Raw genomic sequence first — 23,045 nt, 5'->3', positions numbered from 1 at the left:
ATTTACATTAGGTCGACATACATGCATTGAGGAATCAATGTTTTTGGTCATAGCTAGAATATATTGTAGTGCAAAAGCAACCAGAAAGCCTTTTCTTTAATGTCAGCCATGTTTCTGGTACGTGGTGAGTAGCTGTAACTGTTTAAAAAGTTAAATTTCCCACTTGCTTTGGCAGTCTGGGCAGCCTTTTAGCCCACACCTTGGCAAAACCCATACATCAAACAGATCATTTAACACCATTTTTCACACTATAGTTTAATCTAATAACTACATGCTGTAATGCTAGTACAGATTTAAACGATTCATTCACATACTGTATATTTACATTAACATACATACCGTAAAACTGTAGATCATCATTTCCACTGTTGTCCCCTACTATACAAGAGAGAAAAATACAATACAATAAGCGACAGACACGACACCAAACAAAACATACTGTAGTTTAAAATTGAAGTATTCATGCATATTTATGTAGTGAGTTGTTTGTTCCCTGTATCCATCTCCTGACAGCAGTTTTGCAATTATTTATGGATTCTATGTTTTAAGTGGAACAGGAAGACTATTTCAGGGAATAGCAGTTCATGAGCGCACAACTGCTTATGAAAACAGATGGCAGACACAACGTAGTGCTTATTTATTTTATCACGAAAAGATAAATATAGCAAACACAGGCCCAGTGAATGATTGCTGCTTTTATAATGTATGATCTCTGCTCCCTCTGTTCCGCAGCATCTGAGACAGTATCAGTGAGAACTGAGACTGATGAATGTGAGGAATGTGAGCTGACGTCACTGGACGTACCGTAGCTTCAGTCACGTGGCTAGGTAAACACAAGTAGCCGTTTGGCCTGTTTATGTGTGTGTGTGTGTGTGTGTGTGTGTGTGTGTGTGTGTGTGTGTGTGTGCGTGTGTGTGCGTGGGTGTGGGTGGCACCAGTGGCTCTGATCAAGAGGAACCAGGAGCAAAGTGTTCCTTCAAGAGAGTTTTTGCTCTGTGTTGTTGAATGTTGCTTTGTGTATTTTTACTAGGATTCCTTCCATGTTTAAACAGCAGACTAACAAAGTTTTTTAACAATGATTTTCTAGCTTGTGGTTTGCCTTAATGCTGTTCCAGCTCCTGAGCACACATGCATACATGGACACTATTACACATCTGAACGCCTATACATGGATAAATCCACAGACATACAGTGTAAACACACAAAAATGTACTGTAACTCACAAACATGCATTTAAACTCACTCATGTGCTTGCACCAGTTGTACAATGTAACTTAGTACATTTACTTTAGTATTTACATATTATGCTACTTTATATCTCTTCTCTGCTACATTTCATGGGGATATATTGTACTTTTTACTTCACTACATTTATCTGACACCTACAGTTATTAGCTACTATGAAGATCAGGATTGTACATACAAAACCTATATTGAGATTTTAATGTAAGAGGCACATAGTTATAATTAGCTTTGCCTTATCTAAGTACAATATTAGAAAACAGTTTATACATTAATGCAAAGATATTTTACAACGATGGCGAGTTAAACCGCTGGAGAGGGCTGCGATTTTTCTGCAGAGCAGAAGTCGGTCTAAACATGGCTTCAGTGCATTGTGCTGGTAATACTTACTTTTACTTAAAGCTGCACTAGTTCATATTTTTATATTGACAATGTATCCAATGACTACATGCAATGTGAAAGATCCCACAGAGTTAATTATCACCTGCAGTTCATCTCTGTTTTAGTTTATTCTCACCGCACTTATCACCCTCTAGACATACAGTAGCAGGAAGCTGTTTTCAGTAAACAAGCATTGAGAAACCCACTGTACGCTATTTGCCCACAAATGGTAGACAAGTTAGTGACAAGCTGGTGGACATAGTGGAGCATTTAGAAGCTAAAGAGACAGATATCTTCTCCAAAGGTTGGGGAAGACCAAAACAGAGCTCAAAGAAGAGTGAATATTGGACTTACATTGGCCCGGTGGCCAAAAACATTTAAAAGTTTTGCTAACATGCTGCGTACTGTATCTGCTTTGCTAATACATTCGTCAGCAACTTTATAATATGTTAATATACCAGTGTTGTGTTTACAGTCTGTTGTGCTCCCAAGTGGTGAAAAAAACAAGCTGCTTTAACTAAAATTTGTAATGCACTTTTTATTAATGCAACATTTTGGTATTGCCACTTTTACTTTTACTTTCATTACTGGCTTACAAAACATATAAACACATATAAAGCATGTATCCATTCACAAATTCACAGTTTGAAATAAATGTGCCTCTGCAGCAGGCTTGCTAACAATTGCTGTGGGTGGTCTAGTAACAGAGCTGTTGTCACTTTTCAGTAGTTCTCAACTGAAACCATACATCATGATATACCTTTGCCAAAGGCATAACTGCCACAGGACACAGTGACAACATATTATTACTGTATCTTTGGTTATTATCACATTATACATCACTGAGGGGAGCAGGACAGAGAGCTTTAAGATACTATATATTGTGTACTGCTTGCTAAGCCTCAGTGAGCCCTAGTGAGGGTGTGATCGAAGAAGATGGCTTTCTGTCACTCATAGAGCCTGCAGCCTATATCCCCAGAGGACAACCAGCATCTCCTATATCTTATCCTCCTGTTTGCTTTGTTCTAAGCCAGATTTTCAGGGTTGCTTTCAGCATGATGGTCCATTCCTAATGGCTCTATGCTTTGCTTCATATAGTAAAGCCCATCAGATTGTGTCAGGGAAGGCTGTCTCTTGTTCCTCTGTACCGTCATGGTCCCCACAGACCCCTGCATTCCTTCTACATGGGGAACTAGAACCCTCTGGGAATTCCACTGACAAAGCAAGCATTTTCGTGCTAATGGTGGAAAACCTGCCCATGGGGCTGACCTGAGCCTCTTCTAGAGGAAGAGGCTCTGTAATGCAAATCCTTCCACCTGCAAAAAGAGGAAGCAGAGATTTATGCCCCCACACAGGTACACACATGCTGTTTATTAGCGGCTGGCATTCACACACTTTCATGCACACACACGCTTTGAGTACATCAGTCAGTATATAGGTGCTGTCCTCACTGTATGTTTATATTTCTACAGCAGTGATTTATAATGGATGTAGGAATGTGATTGAAAGGCATATGCTTGAGCGGGCAGTCGCTGTCTGTTTGTTTACTGAGTCCTGTGGGAATCTTGACGGGATTGTAAATGTTCTATGTGCAGCTGAAATAGTGGGGGAGGTGTGTGTGTGTGTGTGTGTGTGTGTGTGTGTGTGGTCCTCTCTCTGACGAGCACAGACACAACACAGAACAGAGACCTAGCTGAGTCAGGCCTGTGAATAAAAGATGAAATAATGTATGCACTAGAAGCATCATGCATGCATAAATTCCCATAGTGCTTTCATGACATTGCCGTTGACTGAACTGTGTTCTCAGATTCTCATTCCCTGTTCCCTGCATTATCTCATAGCAAAGCTTAAGTTGAATACTGAAGCTAGAATGGTTTCAAATCAAATAATGGATTTCCACACGTAATTATTACGCTAAAACTAAGTTGATTCAAAAGTTCAGTGTGTTTGCTTTAGTTCTCATGTCAAAGTCAGGTCCAATGTGATTTGTATTTAACTGTTGATTACCTTTGAAATCCCCTCTTGACATAGATCTCAATTACACATAAAGCACATAGAGAGAATAAAGAATAAAGAGAATTTGTTGATTCCTTGATGGGTATGTAATTAGCCAATCAACAGGTGCAGTCACCAGGGGGAAATGTATCGACCACAGAATTAGTGACAGCGCAAGCTTAATGTCTGTATTTTACAGAGGAAGACAAGTTAGCTTAGATTTAATAAAGGAATTGCAGGGTCATTCTACCACAATTCTTCGAAACAAGTGTGCTGTGTGGCCATAGAGTAGTTGTCACACTGTGCACCGTTTGAATCAACTGTGAATTAAACCACACAAAGCCCACTGGCACCTTGCAGACTGAACAGAGCAGAGGCTTGTAAAACAAACAAACAAGTGAGTGCTGTGTTCCCTTCTCAGCTCTCCAGGCCCCAGCAGTAATCCTGACTGGACCATTATACACTAATGGCGTTGGCATACTGTTTTGAGGTGGACTGCCAGGTCTACCCAGCCAGATCCCGTCTTTTTCACCCAGCTGAATGTGCAGAGCTGGGAACCTAACTGCTTGAGAAGGAGTCGGCCAGAGCGCACACAAATAATGTGACAAAAAAATAAAAGATGATGCATTTTAATCATGAAGCCACATGGTTGAGGTTTAAAAAAAATTGTTATATCCGTATAGGCTTTTGAAGAAATTTTCGTCAGTGACACATTTCATGCCGTCGTGTTTGATAGTTTTTGAGGTCAGAATATGGGGTACTCCCATTGAGGTTTTCTCTGGGCCACGACATCCTTATGTCCTGTGCTTTCACCCTGGGAGACTAACAGATCTATCTCTGGTAGTGACTCAAACACAGGGTTTCTTTAAGGATCAGGCTAAGCCTCTCCCAGGAAACGTAAAGAATGATAAATCCCATATGTCACACTTCAGAAATTAGCAAACTCTGAGTAAGAAAGTGTGAAAAGTATGGGAGGAGTAAACAGTCTGCAGATCCAGTGATGATGTGTGAAATATAACATGGGGTCATATTTGTGCATGTGAGTGTCGGTAATACACATGCAAGTGTGGTTTTGTTCATTAAGTGTACGTGTTTGCTTTGCAGGCTGGTGCATATGACAGAGAATGTGAGAGCCAAACCGCTTTAGGTGAGCGTGTGCTAATAATCATTGCATACACACAAGTGTGTTTCTCATTCCCTGCACACAGCCCCCTCCACTTTGGCAGCCCACCTTGATAGTTCCCTTCCCTCCAGCGATGACGCAAATGACCCACGATGACTGACCCCCACGGTAAAACCTGTAAAACATTAGCCAGCTTGAATAGGAATGACTCTCCATACTCTCCGCTCAACAGGCAGTCAGTGAAGGATTTATAATTGTCCTCCCACTCAACGGCTGCTGTGCTCGGGGTGGATGTGGCAGAGGAGAAGGTGTGGCAAGGTTTTTGGAGTCACCTGGATAAAGTACCAGACAGTTTGGGTCAGAAATTTGTGTCTGCTTGTACCCAAGCCTTTCCACACTCTTTTCCTGCAGTTTTAGTGTATACTGTATACACCCCTATTAAATCTTAGCGCTTTAATGTCTATTTTCCTTTGCCTTCTGGCATTACTATTGCCTTGTGTCCAATTAAATTCAGGACAGCTTATGAAGAGATTTTCCAAGGAGGATGATAGTTTATTTAATGAAAATGCAAGAATGGAAAATACAAAGACTGAGAAAGTAAGTACATTATGGATAGAAAGAAGACTCACACATATTAACATAATATGTTTTTTAGTTAGTTTTTTATTAGTTGTAATGTCAGTCAAATGTATATACTTGGCATATGCTGTTTCAGTCCAAATACTTAATTTAGAAATCTGTAAGACTGACAGTTATAAAGAAAGTCTGTATCTACCAGGTAGACAAGAGGGTTCAATTATCAAAGCTTCCTGCACCCAAAGCTTAGGTAGAAATTCATGAAGATGTTTGAAAATGTAGTAATATATAATATACTGCAATATATAATATATACTAGTATTATATTTCAGTATTATACTACCTTTGATCCTTTAAAAATACATTGTCATAATTCTCTTTAAAAAAAAACTGTCAATAAACAAAAAGGACAGTTTCCTAAACATAGCTATATGACACTAATCATGAAAATACCTCCACCTGTGGGTGCAAAAGAAGATTACACCTCATTTTCAAAGCAATAATGTAAGGGTTAATGCCCGACGAGGTGTCAGACGCCTTCACTGAAATCCATTATTACGTGATAAGAGATACCTTCAAGGGCATTAACCCGCTTATACCATGGTCACTTACCAAATAACATTTTTTCATTTTAATGTGTTTTACAATCAAAATCTCAAGTTTCCCTGGTAACACCTGAGGGTTTTACTAATACCTGGAACAATCATTTCCATCCCATAAGGTTCTTATGCAATGCAAATGTTGTTCACTGCTCCAGTAAATAGGACAGACCTTAGATAATACTTGCCACGCTTGGCAAGGAGAGATATTTATAGTCCACTCAGCTCATAGAACCCTTTGGCTCAGACAGCTAACATAACGTGTCAGAAAGCTAACATTATGCAAGATTTAAATTCAATAATGACATGTGTACGGTTGACAATCAGTAAATATAACTTGACAGTATGTATAACAACAAGACAAGCTAGCTATCCAGCCATGTCATTGTGCCCAAATCAATATCAAGACTTTCATAAACAAATGATCCGCCATATGTACTGTCGGCCACAGCCTGAAGTAGCGAGTTGATCAGCGAATGGGATGTGAGATGATCGCTGTGAAACAAAGTCAGTTCAGAGGGGCAGTGTAACTTACTTCTTGCAGCTTGTGTACAGTCGCCATCCTGTGGTGTTCAGAGGATGAGGCACTAAAGGACTACACTCAGTGTTGTTAATAACATTCAGATTTTGTTTTTCATTTAGAACAGTAAACAGTCACTTTCACCAGATGTCGTTAGTAGGTGTCCTATATCATTTTTGAATGGACACCTTACAGCCAATCAGAATTTAATATTCACCCAGACCATGGTATAAGAGCAATATAGAGTTTACTGTGGCTCTAACAGCCATGAAAGTGAGTCCAAGGATCTTTGATTGTTGCCTTGATGTTGTCCTTACGGCTAAGCCGCTGTCATTTCTGAAGCCTTCATAGAGTATAGTGAGACTTAGTAGAATCTGACCTACTTTCTTTTTGTCGGCTGAAATGAAAAATGAGTGTGGGACACTCTCTGAGTCAAGCAATTCAGACGTCAGAATATCTTTGACAGATGCAGTGATAAAAGAACAAAGGAGGAATAAGCAAGAAAAGAGAGACCTCGAGGCAGCGAGTGTGAGACTGAGTGCATGTGTGTTTGCATTACGTAAGTAGGCATATGTGTGAAGTCATGACTTTGCAGACCTGATTGTAAGTGAGAGCAGAGTGAGTTTAATTGGACAAAGAGGTGGTGCATTAAACCCTTGGGTCAAGCTGATTGGAAATTCTGCAGACTGATCTGCTGGCCCTTCAACACCGCCTTAATTAACCCAACCATACTGTAAGATCAGCACTCTTCTCTTATTTCCTTCCCTTCCCCCAACCAGGAGATCTCTAGTTGGCAGTTATCGTAGCTGTGTCCTCAATGGACACTGAATTTGGGTCCCAGTAAATCCAGTGCACTAACAAGCTAATACAGCTACTGAAGATCTAAGTAGACACACATCAACTCCACTCATATGAAGCCAGTAATGAGGGACGAAATAGGACACGGGAGGCAGAGAGAGAAAGAGGGAGGCAGAGAAGAATGAAAGCCTGATCATGAATGAATGATTAAGAAACACTGCTAGCAGTTATCTTGCACTGAGCTATAATAGGACGAGGCAGTTTCCGGTTTCCTTTCAGACTGATTTTGAAAAGTGCTCTGTAGTAAGTAGATGACAGTGGATCAGGCTCATTACGAGGCGTCAGGTGAAAGTGGAGCTTCACTGTGGGTGCTGTAGCTTTAGCTCCTGCCACTTCACACCCACAGCGAAGTGGTTCTCAACTGGTTACTGGCGGGAGCAAGTCAAACAACAAGCATATTCCAGTAGTTTGTTTGTGCTTTGACACCATGATGTTTACCCAGCACCTCAGAGGCACGGCAGCTTGCTGTGGGCTGTGGCTTGGAGCCATGGTGGTAGACAGGGCTTGGCTGCATACTGGCATCCACGCTGCTGCCCTCTTAACACTCTGGGTGAGAGGAAGGCTGGGAGTTTACTTGGCTGGCACTGTTTTGAGTCATGAGAAAGCAGCTCATTTACAGAGGGCAGCAGGTCGGGCATATTTTGGCTGGCTGCTTTCTTTGTACGTCTGACATTTTCATATCATCTACTAAGGAGTATCCTTTTTATTTACATTTATGCATATAAATCTAAACAAACTGTCATCAAGCTGGATGGTAAAAGACAGGATTTCTCGTACCAAGACACAGGTTAAGTGATTTCATCTTAGAGTGAACACTATTAGAAATCGGGGACAAGATCCACAGTCCTTGTTTTAGGCAAAAAGGCATACTAACATTACTTACTACATTCGGCCGAGGCTAATATGAGGTTTCATCAATCTGAGTAACCCAAATTCACTCTGTATCTTAATCCTGGTAGACGTGTGAAGGTTATTGCTAGTGTTATCTGCAACAAACGAAAAGAGATTTCTGCCTCCATCCCAATACAGTGACGTTGAATGGAATTTTGTTTTTGGTGCTCACACCATTGATGTGTAAAAATTCAACAGCAACAGCTCTTTCCAGGAACAATGTCTTGGTGACTCACTGTGTACAAGCTTTACAGGTACAAAATAGTTCCAAAGAAAACTGTTGACAGTGAGGTCTGTGGTCTATCCACAGTAACTGGGTCTGGGACATTGTTGGAAAGACACATTGGTGTTGACGTTTTTAAATATTATTCTCTAGTCTTGTGGGCACCGTACTGGGGTGGAAGCAATAATTCCCAACCAGGGGATCTCGAGTTAGCAAGTAGAAACAGTAGTTGAAAAAATGGTTCAAACTTCCAGTTACTGCTACTCCTAATCATTTTTTTTATGGAAAGATCCCTTAACTTGGCTGCACATATGACAGTATTAACATGAAGCTGAACTACACTGTGATCATTTCTTTCGTGTTTGTTTCTTGAGAGTATTACTCTGCATCATGAAAGTACAGCAAATCTCCAGAATGTGTTTACAATGGAGCCAGAGTCCCATAACAATGCGTCAGACCTTATTGAGTGTGTTGTGTTACTCTGGTAGCTATTGTGCGATGATTGAAGGACATTCTTCCACTTTCATAGACACAAAGCATTTCTTTGTCCTTTCAGTCACTTATAAATCACCAGCATTGCTATAAGTGATGGAAAGCCACTGCTAGACCTGACTTCTTCTGAGTTATTGGGTGGCATAATGCATCTAGTAGCAGAGGGTGAAACAAAGGGCATAACTTCTACAAAGTTGTTATTTTTCCCAGTAGGTGCACTGGTGCTTTAGGACAAAAACAAATCCATTTGGAAATTTTACTGCTTCGGCTGTGTTATGCTGCCTGGAGGGTTTCCATGGAAAACCAGGAGATATCTAAGAAATCATTTATGTGTGGTTTTACCTCTTTAGACATAATATTGGCAGTGAACTATCATATGTTTTAAGTATACTCTACTCCGTCCTCCTGAAGCAAAACAAAGTAATAAAGTTTAAACAAGACTTTTTGTTTTAGCCATTATTGTTTGTAAGTGATTAACTGTCTTGAAAAGAAGACGTATCGCCCTTTTGTATTCAGTCACATTCTTTTTTTGCAGTGATATAGACATATTTTAGCCTCTGTGAGGTTATTGTCTAGTTCTACTGGGTTTCTTTTGACTCTCGTGACTGATATCGTTCCTTGTTGTCTTTAAAAAATAGATGATGTTTGTGCTACAGTAAATTATTGTTTATTCTAACGCTAGTGGTTTGAAACTTGAAAGCATATTGTGTTTACTGATTGTCAAGCACTGGTAAAAACAACAACTTTCAAACACAGTGGCACCAGACTGCATCTACTGTTTGATTTAGCAAGTGAGTAGCACACCATCCACATGTATTTGTTGATCAAATTGTTTTGAGCCACTCAAATTTTATGCTTAGCTTTGATTTTGTGTGGTTTTTTTTGTTTTGGCACATCAAGGGCGCATGTAGACTTCTGTGTAGTCTGGGTCTGTCTCTCAGAGCATGGAGATGAAAGGTTGGGTTACATAAGACCGAAAAGGCTGTTTATGTGTGTGCGCCTGGAGAGCCTCACTGATACTAGGACCTTCTAATGGAGCAGGACTCCGCTGTGACCATGGAGGAGCTGCTGCCATGTCTGATACTGTAAAAGCAAAACCTGCTGTCAGAGCAGTAAAGAATAAGACAAACAGCTCACTGGCTGGCTAATACTATCATTCACAGTAATTTACATCTCATACATTGGCCTTTTACACAGTTGATTGCTTGTTAACTTATTTTTCCATCTAGTATTGTTATTTTAATGCATGAGAAGGTACTGTACATGCATGCTTGATAGAGCTTTAAAGTGACTCACAGATATCATGCTGACGATCGGAGAATCTAGGCTCTTGCAGTCCTCGGGCTAGAAAATGGAGGATGAGTGATGTTTGTTGAGAGAGGGCAAACCCCTCGTACTGCATTTCTTTTAAAAAGAAAAAGTGTCAAATTGTGGGAAAACGCCGTTGTACTTTATGAATGTATGTTGTATGTGTGATTGTTATGATGGTGACCTTGTTTGTCAGGGTCACCACAGATTTGTGGAGCCATTACCAAAACACAGGATTTAAACCTGCTATGACTCCCAACTTGATTTACAGTACAGGGCTTTAAAGGCCCTGAAAACTCTCAATTGTCAAGCAGCATCTTACTCTGACCGATTCAGTATACAGTACAAATATACCTGTGTTTTTTACAGTCAAAAATATACTAACTAAACATCCTTATAATGAGGCAGTTAACAGTTACTTAACTATTTGTTTAGAACTAAGCAGCACTGTTGGAAAAAACTCGTAGCACTGGCGACCGAAACTCTCAATGTTTTCACTCACAGCATGACACAACTCAATGACCTCCTCTGACACAGTAAATTACACCAGAGTTATCAATTTGGCTCTTATACTGAGCCCCTTGCCTCAGTGTGTGCAGCAGCAATTTGTCACAGCGACATGCTGCGTTTCTCAGGGCTTCTCAGTTCTGGGGCAGAAAGCCCCAACAGAGGCAGGGGGGTTTAATGTTGACTTGGCTCTCCTGCAACGTGTTCACCAAAAATCAGTGACAGAGCTGCACTGATGCATTTGTTGACTCCCAAGAAAGTGGAAAACGGGTTTACGAGGCCTGTGGGAGGACACAGTGGCTGGTAATTAAACAGCGTAAAAATCCTCAGCCTCCACCAGGCCTTTAGGCAGTGAATAGGAGCTAAAGTAAACCAAACCTGACTGTGAAATTGCATTAGATATCTGCGCTTAAAGGTCCCATGACATGCTTCTCTTTGGATGCTTTTATATAGACCATAGTTGTCCCCTAATACTGTATCTGAAGTCTCTTTCCCGAAATTCTGCCACTAGAGCCAGTCCCACAATGAGCTTTCCTTAGTATGTGCCATTTCTGTGTCTGTAGCTATTGAGGAGGAGAGAGAGGGAGAGTGGGGGTGTGGCCTTGACCAACTGCCACTTTGCTCGTTTGAAAGCCATGATGTCTCTCTCTCATGGGTGGGCCAAATTCTCTGGGCGGGCAAAGCAGAGAAAGGGGAGGTAACCTTCCTCCTTATGACCTCATAAGGAGCAAGATTCTAGATCGGCCCATCTGAGCTTTCATTTTCTCAAAGGCAGAGGAGGACAGGGCTCGGTTTATACCTATCGCCATTTCTAGCCACTAATGTTAAAAAACCTCATAAAATGAAATGTTCATGCCATGGGACCTTTAATGGAAAGTGAAAACAATAGACAAAACCCATTTTTGCATTTATGAGCGTTTCCATTCCCCCCACACTTCCTTGACTCTTTGCATCGACTTTTTTGCATTACCACTGCTGCGCCTCCTCTTTTCTGATACAGCACAGTATATCACCATTATGGTGTTGCCTTTGTGAGGGGACAATGTTCTGTTGTAGGACGCTAACAGGAACATGATGTGCAGGACTGTGGCTTGAACATATCTCTTTTTTTCCCACAGATGCTCCCCCGCTCGGATTGGGACCACAAGAGAGGCTCCCGAGGATCACAGGTTAGCATTGTCCACACAAAAAGAGACACACTAGTAATGACAATAATGATAAACAGCTGACAGGAAAACACACATACAGGAACTAGCTCCCTGATCTCCGTCACTCGCCTACACACACCTTATAAATGACGCAAATAGCAGAAATTCTACCACTAACAAGCCTGTTTACACACTCATTTTGGCCCTGATTAAACAGCATGTCCAGAGGTGTCACTTCCCACCAGAGTCCTTTTCGAACTCTGTTAGTCTAAAGGATGCAGGTCTGTGATTTGGCTTTAAGGTGCTGCACAAGCCATTAAAGGCCAGGGAATTTAAACTAGATGGGCTCGGACACAAGGGGGCACAGCTTGTAGAGAGCAGACACACACAGCCACATCCTTGAGATTACCTTGAGATTAGGATGTGTGTGTGTGCGTTCGGGAATTTGTGCATTGAGCTGCTACAGAGCCACAGGGCAGGGCTCTGGAGTACAGAACAAACAATGCCCTTGGCGTTGACAGGGCCATATACAGTATTTGTTCTGTACTACATGTTCTGCTATCAAGAGGATGTCCTTTAGAAATGAATAGACAATGTGTCTGTGCTGACACTGTATGCTTGGGTTGCAATAAATGCCAAAGAAGTTGTGGTTGGTGGGGAAATTAGGGGATTTTTCATGAAAAGCACAGGATTGGGCTTGAAATCAAATTGCACACTGTGTAATTTCCTAGAGATGCTAAGACTCATATCGTGGTATACCCAAAATCAGCCTTACAGTATTATCCCTTTTGAGCGGAGACATTTTCAAATAGCATGTTACCCTTGTAAAATATTGTCCAAGGCTCATATCACTTTGTAATGTGGGGTTAGTAGGCAAGCACATATTATTTGATTGATGCATTCCCTAAGCTGCCATTTAGATTCAGTGGTCAGTTCAGTCTTTTTTTGAATTTGGATTGGTGCTCTGCGTTCGTCAGTAGAATCCTGTAATAGTCCAGAGACTGAGAAGACGTGTAAGAAGTCGAGGCTTATGTTGGCATTTCTCTCCATCTCGTGGCTATCTCCTTGGCTCTACTCTCTTGGACCAGGCTGTTGGTCAGAGAGGCTGGTAGCGCTTCACTATGCCATGGCACCTAGTAGAGTGTGTAAATCACACACTCCGCTCTTTAGCTGGTGACCAGAGCATTTGAGTGATCTCCACTGTGTCATAGTCGCCAACATGCACACATTAGCAGGCTCATTTTCCAAACCACGTCTTTTTTCTATTTATTTCCCCCCGTCCAAAGCTTGCGGTGGATGTTTTAGCTTAGGAATTGACAGTGAAGTTATGTATGGAAAGAGCTATTTAAATATATGTATTCCACTTGAAAACACATTGGTTTTGGAACTTTACCTAGGGAGATTATCAGAGAAAAGAGTGTTTGTAGGCCCGGATCTTGTGACTGTTATTGTAAATTACAAAATGGCTGGAAGAGTGGTCTGTGAGGCAGACAAGCCATGACATTGCAGTCATGTTGAAGTTTTCTCAAAATCACTGTGAGCACTTCAAACACTTGAGATCACCGTTTCCTATACTGCGGGTTTGGGAGTTGAAAAAGGTCACTGCCCTTTTTCTGGTTGGTCCCATCATGACAGCCTAGTAGAGTAGTGCTCTTGGGTCCTGTGGCAAGACTACATTTAAGGCTGAAAGAGAAAATATACTACCTGCGTTTTTTAATGTCCTCTGCCTGGGAAATAATTGGATCTGCCACAAATGATACAAAAGCATAAACATTTTTAAGCTCCTACTTTTTATGACGTGCAGCAGTAAAACACCTCTGAGTTGGTGCCATTTCTCAGAGAGAAAGTGAGGAATAGAATGACATTTTAACTTGGTTCTATTTATAGCATACCTATTCAGTTGGCAAGATTTTAAGAAACTCGTGACTTTGCCCGCTGCAGTGCTGATGATGGATATATGTTTGCACTTATATCATGCGGTAAATCCTTGCTCACTCATTGCCCAGCATAAGCCATCTGTTTTACCTCATGCATCTCTTTTGTTTGCCCTGTATTTTATGCCGGCATTTCTTGCTTCTGTCTCTACCAATCTGTCTGTCTCTTTAGCTTTTTGTTATCTTTGTTGGCTCCTGTGTTGGAATCAAACACCCTGAAATATGTGGAAGGAAAAACAAACCTCTCCTCAGAGATGAGATGGCTGCATGTTAGGGGACAATTGGCTTGATCTTTCCCAGTAAATCTTTAATGAGGCAGTTATTATTTTTATTTTTAAATGATTATTGTGCCGTCAGCGATGCCGCTCCGACTCCGTCCGCCATTGTTATTTTTTTAACAAGCCGGCAAAGGATTGTGGGTGATTTTGGAGCGCGAACTGTGCTCCAAAACGTAAGTGCTGATTGGCCGAAGAGAAGTCCTGTGTATCTGCGCCTCTATCTATCGATCGGCACTTGATTGCTCTTCTTTCATCCTTCAACTACCCGGATGTCTGTCACAGTAACTTGAAATTGAATTGTGAGAACTGAATGTGAAGATATATAGAGAGTTGAATTTTCAGTGAGGATCAGATTTTATTGGACTTCAGTTCCAAACGAATACATTCAATTTCAAATTATACTATTCAGATTCAGTTTTTCAATGCAATCATTAAAATTAAACAATACAATTTCAAATTATGTGATTCAAACTCAGTTTTTCAATGCAATTATTCAAGTTTAGCAATTCAAATTCAAGTTCTGGTGGCACATATTTTAGCCCATACTAGAGTACTCTCGGGCCGGGCCGGGTCGATATTTTCCGCCGCTATCCTCAGGCCGGGCGGACCCTTGATCAAGCATTTGTGTTTTTTTAATCATTACTTTATTAGCCTTATTCGGTGGGGAGAAAGCTATGCCTCTCCAGCTTCTCCCGTAGCTCTGGGTGTATGTCCTGCACTGACTTGAGTGTGAGGTAAACTGTGCTGTGTCTCCCCCATCTGCAGCACTGTTGTTGGCCAGTGCGTCAGCATGCAGACCGTGCCGAAGGACTAGGCCATTAATTAGGTGATCGAGACAAGAAAGTCTCCTATATGGTTCCAGGGCTTTGATTATGTTGCTGCCTTGATCTGTTACCCACACTATTCGGCTGAGGGAGCTAGGGTCAAGTTTTTTTTACGTTTCTTCATTCGGATCCATTTGCGATCCATTCCATTCTGAATAAACAAACAGCGCAGTTTACATGCTTCGTCCTTGTTGAATTACCGCTATTTATTAAGATAATTCTACGTCCCACGTATTAAAAATTGTCAGGTTTAAATCGGGCTCGGGCTCATAATAACAGTTAATGTGTCGGGCCGGGCCGGGCTCGGACGCAACGTGCACGGGCTCGGGTAGGGTCGGGCTTGATTTTTTGGGCCCGATCTAAGCTCTAGCCCATACACCCCTTTTTAATAAAATATGTAATAGCGTGTAATTGTATCCTGGCTTCATCTGAGGACCAGGCTCAGCACAGCTTCAGTCTGAGCTGACAGAGGGGTTGTAAGGGGAGTTAGGTCACGGTGGTGGTGTGGGTTTGGTTAGGAAGTGGAAAGGGCAGTGCTGCTGGGTGTAGTTTTGGCTGTAGGAGCTGAGGCAGGGAGCGAACAGTGTCTCAGTGGAGGTTTGTGTTACCGTTCTGCTGTGATTCACACTGTATCACTGCTCTGTTATTTTAAGTAGAGAACATCACCATCTCCCAGGCTCCTTTTCAAGTAATCCTTCTCGACTGATGCAATCAGGGCCATTACACTAACTGCACTGCCACTGGAGTAGAAAACTACACGGTAATGGTTTTTCAAACATGCAGAGAGTTAAATTAGATCAATCTACTAAAAAATATTGAATGCACTTAAGTATTTTTTTACTATATCCCCCAAGTTTTGCTCAGCACATTCCTATTTTTTGTGAGGAGTTTTGCGAGGGGTTAATTGCAAAATAAGCACCGCAGTACGTGTATCTGTGTGTGCTTTATAAAGAGCCAGAGTTGCTTATATTATTGAAATGTGTTTACTAAGAAAATCAAATATCTTTCATTCTCCAGTAGGCCCCTGAGGCATTTGTCCAGTATCTAGCTTTCCTGTGGGATACATTATATTCTCATCATTGCACAATTTTAAGAAGCCCACATATCACTGGTATTTTCCAAGAGGCTAAGAGGACTGTATGTTTAGATGAGGGAGCCGAGGGGTTAAAAGTGCAGAAAGTGGACCGTCTCAAAAATTGCAAAAATGTGACCTCTTTGTCTGTCTATCCCATTTATAATCATCATTAGACAGAAGGATCAACGTTTTGTTTGTTGCACCAAATGCACTTCATCTGTCTTCTGCAGTTTTTGGCAAAAACATGTGGACACAGCAGGAACACCAACAGTCATATTTCCATCGCTCAGTGTTGTTGCAATGTCAATGTTGATGGTGTTGTTAAAAGGCACATTTTGTGCATACATATATCCAAAGTTTATGGTTCACAATTTTAAATATTGTAGATGCATGTATGCACACCAGCATTGAGCAAGTCATTCTCAGCATTTTTTGTCATGTATTTTTTGATATCATATCATGGGCAACTGTGGTTTGAGTTAGTCAACGAAAAACACATTTTACAATACAATTTCCACACTAAACCAGCCCTAAGAGTTATTTGCAAATATTATTTGGTCAATCTTTGGTGCACATTACTGCAACTAAAGCTACACATACAGCAGAGTAGGGCCTTGAGTACAGAGAAGCTGTGTGGACAAACAGCTTTTCACTCTTCAGGAGTGATTGCTGGTTTGTTTTGACTGGCCCTTGCTTTGGTTTACATGAACTGCTGCACGGGTGATAATCTATGGCATGTCTATTGATGTACTGTTCTGAACTGTGTTCACACAGGTAATTAAGACCATTGATCATGTACACTGTTATTCATGGTAAAATGCCATAACAGAATGTTCATGCATGTTTTAGTATATGGCTTGGCTTGTTAAGGAGCCATAAAAACTGTTTATTGGTGCTGGTAGTTGTTTTTTATCAAATGCAGCATGTCAACAAAAGCTGGAGGCTTGTGACCAAATATCACACAAATTTGTGGTAAATTTGTAACCAGAGGTGCTTGCACAGGGGCCGGATTAGAAGGATCAGTGGGTGTGTCACTGGCATTAGTTGAAACTGAACTTTCCTACCTTTTCAAATCAGTGTGCCTCATGCCAGTTAAATGCAAAAGAGTGACCAGCCACAAAAATACCAAATGGCTGCAAGCAGGAAAGAATTCACATGCTCCAAAAATAATGCTTCTTGGATAGCACAAAGTCACAACAGTTAATCCACAGTGGCACAAAAATAGGCTCCTAAGTATTAAAAATAGAATGCATTTATCTCTAATTGACCCAACTGTAAAGGTGCCCTTGAGCGATTTATTTAACTGCTATGAAATTGTAATCTTCATTCACTTTTCCTTCCCTAAGAGCACCGGCCCACAGACTAAAGTGCAGCACATTGAGTTGTGTGACTGCTTCATTAAAGCAAAAGTTCAACATTTTTCGAATGATCCTTATAAGGGTTTCTTGCTGAGAGTTAAATGTGAAGCTCAATACCACTCTTATGTCTGTAAGGTAAAAATGAATCTAGAGCTGGTTATTTAACAGCTTGCTGCCTACAGCTAGCCTAGCTTTGTCTAAAGGTACAAAGTAAACAAACAAGATATGACATGTTAATTGGTGAGCTTTAGAGGTGCTAGTAGGCAGTTGTTGCCTTTGGACAGAGCCAGGCAATCTAGGCAGTCTTTGTGCTAAACTAATCGGCTACTAGTGGTAGCTTCATATTTACCGTAGAGACATGAGAGTGGTATTAATCCTCTGCAAGAAAGCGAATAAGTGTATTTCCCAAAATGTCAAACTATACTTTTAACACCTTCTTAGTGTTGCTTGATCAGGACAGTAGGTCATAGTTGTTTTCAGTGAAAACTACTATGACATACTGTGACTGACAGTGAAAACTTTTTACAGTCCAAAAGGCAAACATAAAATCAAATCTCACAGTCATCCAAAATCAAAAGCCAGTGTAAATTGCTGGTGAGCAGCTCATCCAGTGGACCAATGTATTAATCTGTCAGTTTGTCACTTTCCCAACGTGCAGGCCTGCCAGCTGTTTTTCATGGCCACAGACATTGTTTCAATGATCAGAAGAGAGACAGAGACATTTCCCAGATGTGAATGTGTGTTACTATGAATGTGGTGTAGGTCAGCAGTTAAAAAGAGCATACATGCTTTGAGATCTATTCAGAAAAAGAAGTCATTAAACTCATACAGTATACAGGCTCACTGGAAGGTTAAAATATATTGATTTTAACGACAGCGTTTAATGGAATTTACAAACATTGCAGATGTGTCCAATGAAAGAACATCCACCGTGGTGCTTTCAGAAAAATATAAAATAAAGCTTTTTTCTATGATGCTCACAGTGCTTTTTTGCCAGACAGGGGTCACTGTGTGGGGCTCCTATGTGAGCTGTCCTCTGTGGCTGACGAATGAAACTGATCATTTAACCTGACAGGAAATGCTTACAATACCTTTTGATGTTATATATTATAGTCCCAATCTGATATTTACAGGCTGTCCATTAATGATTCTTAAGTTTTAGGTTGCAGATTGTTGGTAGATTAGGAACATCAGGATGTACTTTTAAGGGATATATAAAAGCTTGGGCCAGGGATGGTCAGGACTTCACATTCTTTATAGTTCCCTGCAGTCAGCTTTGTTTAATAGCTCAAAGCTATTACTCCTCGTCTCACAAACATTCTGTAGGGAGGTTCAGAGACAGGAATTTCAAAGGTAGATATATTTTAACAGCACATTCTTTCTAGTGCAACAAGTTGTTGGCTTGTTTTTGTAACCGAGCAGGTATTGCCATTTTTTCAGGTCAATAAGAATAGTACAAATTCAGTGGAAGCAAGATACCCACTGTGTCCTCAAATCTCAAATGCTACCCATGCACCTGGAGCCTTTCACCACACTTTATTTTTCATGTCAGGTTTTGGGCATTAAGTGGCTTGCTCATGGTGTAAAATCTAACCCAACATATTCATCATTCCCTCCCCTTTTATGGCTCCTCAGGTCCAATTCTTTAGGTATTTTAGCTTAGTGAGACAATGCTCTTCCTCCTAGCACAATGTGTTTATCTGGGTGCACATGTGTGCCTCTGTGCTGCATGCTCAGGATGATACCCTTTGTATGCCAATGTCACTGTGTATTTGAATGTAAGTCTTAGCATATGTTGCTTAAGTTTTCACTTGACTTTTGTATTGGCTGTGATGTCAGAACTAGGGGTTAAGTTTGTAGAAGTTTCACATGAGTTGTTGTGTATGCACATGTTTGGAGATGCTGAGACCAGACAGATGTTCTCCAGCAGCTATATTCTTCTTAAACCCCCTCTTTAGCAAAGTCTTAAATCAGTCTGTAAATGAGCTGAGAAACATGTGTTTACATCTTGTCCCCACAGCATGCATTAGAGCAGAGTATAGGAAAGAGGAGAGGAAGGAGAAGATGTAGAGGAGAGGAGGGATGAGGGGTGTACAATAGTCGTCTGTCTAGAAACGTCCCATCAGCTGTCCCATAGGACGTCCCCTTGTCTTTAAAAGAGATTATCTTGGTCCCAGTGCCGACCATGTGTCAGATTTATCAATAAATGTGTGTCATCATCATGTGTGGAGGAATGCCTTCACACCCGTTGAACACACAGCTTTTGTCCTTTTGCAGACCAATAGGAAAATTGCATGAATACAGTGACTTATCTGATATGACTAGGAAAATAAAATATGAAACCTTCACTTTTGTGGAGACGAATGAAAGGTGTTCACACGTGTTGTTCAGGTCAACCACTTGTCACTTAGCCAGTGTAAACACAATAATTCTAGGTGCCTGGCAGCTGGTATCAAAGTGAACGGGACATTGGGGGAGAAAAATCTGATAACATTCTTTGGGGAAAAAGGGAAAGGGATTTTCTTTTTTAGTTTATTAGATACAATGGTTGGCAGCCAAGACTGACCTGTGTTTAGTTGTGGTTGTTCAACTGCTCTAGGCATAGCAATTAATAGTGGCTTGTGAACTTTTCACTTTACCCTTCAAAAACAAAGCTGGCTCACAATACTCTGGTGCAAAGCAGTGGGGCAGACAGGGCAGAAACAGACGATGGCTGTTGGCCGTCTGAGGGGTCAGGAGTGAGGAAGTCAAAGGTCAGGTTCTAGCTGACACATTGCTAATGTGTCCATTCATTAAGCATCAAGTATTGCACAGCTGTGCTAAACATGTTATGACCTAATGTTGTTGTTCAACTCCTACAACTGTGAAGTACCACTCCCTGCTCCTCCTCACGATTTTGCTTTTTCTGAGTTAAAAGGAGCCATATAAGGTACAGAATAAAGCCTTTGATGTGTGAGTCGATGTAAGTGTGCTCAGGCGTGTGCTACCACAATTATTATACACTTTACAAAACTTTGCAGGACCTAAGTCCAGACACTGTGATTGAATATGTCCTATCATAGTGGTTCAACTGCAATTGTCTATTGTTTTCTTACTTTAATATTGTTGTGTTTGGGTATTGTTTATAGGTATAATTTGTTTTATTTTGTGCCATGTTGTTTTTTCCCTGAGCTAAATGCACTTTTGAAACATGATTTGGTTATGGCTGTGTACACCATCATTGTCCTCATTTAATACATTCTCTATAAACATGAGACAAAGCTTCTGACGAATGTGAATGCTTGCTGCTGGGCAATTGGCCTCCCTCATTATTTTTGAATGCAGACTGTGATAGTTTTCAAATCAGTCTTTGTTCAACGCATTCTCATGAATGGGTTCATATGATATTGTACGAAAAGTTACGCACACATTACTCGGCTACAGAGCTCCGTGCTACAGAGCGGCAGTTGCTAGCTGTTTAAGCCGCTACAGAGCTTCATGCCGCCAGCTACAGTGCTCCGCATTGTGCTCCGCATTGTGCTCCGCCAGGTCAGCGGTAGTTGGTGGTTCAGTTACCCGAGAATAGAACTGTGAGCCAGGTACAGAGCACCGCGAGCTGCCGGTCTTGGTGCTCCGTCAGGTCAGCGGTAGCTGGTGGTTCAGTAACCCCAGAATAGGTGACTGTGCACTGGGTACAGAGCACTGCGAGCTGCTGATCTTGGTGCTCTGTCAGGTCAGCGGTAGCTGGTGGTTCAGTTACCCCAGAATAGATGACTGTGCGCTGGGTACAGAGCACCACGAGCTGCTGATCTTGGTGCTCTGTCAGGTCAGCGGTAGCTGGTGGTTCAGTTACCCCAGAATAGATGACTGTGCGCTGGGTACAGAGCACCACGAGCTGCCGGTCATTTCGGCGGAGATTAGGGTTAAATTGGCAAGAAAAATTGATTATGCGGCGACGAAAGTTAAGTTTAGGCACCAAAACGACCAGTTAAGTTTAGGAAAAGATCATGTTTGTATTAAAACACTCCCAAGGAACACACATTTCCCGGGTGAAAGTCTTTTGTTTTCCCCGGGAAGCGAACTCTGCTCCCTTGCTTTTAAGTCCTGTACACGCTCACCCATCAGGGTACTAAGTATAATCCTTTTTTCATTTTAAGCACTGAAATTCGTATGATTTACACGTTGTTTTTCCTGTGTGCACCACATTGACTGCTACTGTATAAGAACGTGGCTGGCTCATGGATGTATTTGTTTTTCCGATGTCCATAAAAACAAAAACTAACTGGAAAACTGCTCGTTTTCATCTGTTGTTTTTTTGTTATTGATGTTTCCATTTTAAACCAACAGCGAGAATACAGGCTCATATTTAGAACGTGCATAATAATTGAAAATCCGATGGAACACGGGTCTTGTTTATAATGTTATTTTGGTCTTATATGTTAAAGATCAAAGGTGACTAAAACCAATGTGCTCTGGACTGGAAGTAACATTAACTTGTCAAAATATTGTAACATAACATAAATAAACTTTATGAATACATTGTTTGCCTATAGCTTGTCAGATTAGGCTAAAGTTAGATATTTAGGGTTATATAAAGTATTCAATTATTTAATAATAATTTTAAAATCACATTTTAAATGAAAGTAAAAAGGCATCTAAACCCTTGTGTTGTCTTCGGGTTAAATGTGTCGTGTTTTCAAAGTTTCTTATAAGAAATATGGGTTTTTTTCAACAAACTTAACCAAAAATAACAGGCATTGTTCCCTTTCATGCTCTTCGAAGTAAAAATTATATTCACAACTGTCATAGAATTTTGGGTGTTTTATTCAATTTTATAGCATTTATGGTCTTCCCGGGTGAATTTTGACCTGGTAGTGCAATTGGGCACTATTGTGCTTTACAGAAGATAAACATACACATGCACACAAATGCATGCACGTGCCCAGACACACAAACACCCACATACACACATTCACCCCACCACACACACGGACACACGTGCATATGTAAGTATGTGCATGCACACACACACACACACACACACACACACACACACACACACACCATGTTGCAATCGGGTAATGTATCATTGTGCTTTACAGCAGATGAATACGCACGCACGCACGCACGCACACGCACACACACACACACACACACACACACACACACACACACACACACGCACACACGCACATGTGAGCGTGCACACATCTTCAAAGCTACAGGTTTGCAAACTTGTTCTTATAACACCTTTGATGTGTCTTTTCCTAAATGGAGACAATACATACATACAACACATACGTTGGCTCTCTGTTGTTTGTGAATAAAATTGCATCAGTTAATTTTGATCTTGGATATCCTGGCTAATAATTGCCATATACCAGTCTGTTATAATCCAAAACAACTAATCATATATCCTCATTTTACTCAGAAATTAGGTATAATTCATGTAAATGAGGTCTGTTGACCATGAATGCAAAATATAAGTGTAAAACTAATGAGATGGAATGAAGTTGGATAAAAGGGGTAACACAGAATTGAGTGATAAATTACTTCATGCTTTATGAACTGGTCAATTTAGTTATGCCAGTAACATTTATAATGACCCGGGGAGGACAACAAGTGCATGGTCGACAGGAAGACAACTGTTGGGAATTCGTAGGTGTACAGATTCAATCATTGGCAAATTATCAAAGATGTTTTATCAATATTAATAAAGTTATGAATATGGTTA

At 40.9% G+C, this 23,045-nt stretch overlaps 1 protein-coding gene across 3 annotated transcripts in view; it reads left to right on the top strand.

Annotated features, from left to right (window-relative positions):
* LOC116038570 (cGMP-inhibited 3',5'-cyclic phosphodiesterase A-like) overlaps positions 1-23,045 on the top strand; it is a 72,565-nt gene that overhangs the window by 26,281 nt on the left and 23,239 nt on the right. For 2 of the 3 annotated variants that reach the window (XM_036003216.1, XM_036003215.1), the window contains exon 2: positions 11,834-11,884. In XM_036003216.1, the coding sequence (XP_035859109.1) occupies positions 11,834-11,884 (51 nt within the window). Of the gene's footprint in view, positions 1-732; positions 828-11,833; positions 11,885-23,045 lie in introns of all 3 variants that reach the window. The other variant, XM_036003217.1, reaches the window with a different exon arrangement.

This window comes from Sander lucioperca, chromosome 7 (assembly GCF_008315115.2).
Source record: "Sander lucioperca isolate FBNREF2018 chromosome 7, SLUC_FBN_1.2, whole genome shotgun sequence".
Taxonomy (NCBI): domain Eukaryota; kingdom Metazoa; phylum Chordata; class Actinopteri; order Perciformes; family Percidae; genus Sander; species Sander lucioperca.
Note: the sequence above shows the minus strand (reverse complement) of the source record. Positions and strands in the feature narration are given on the sequence as shown.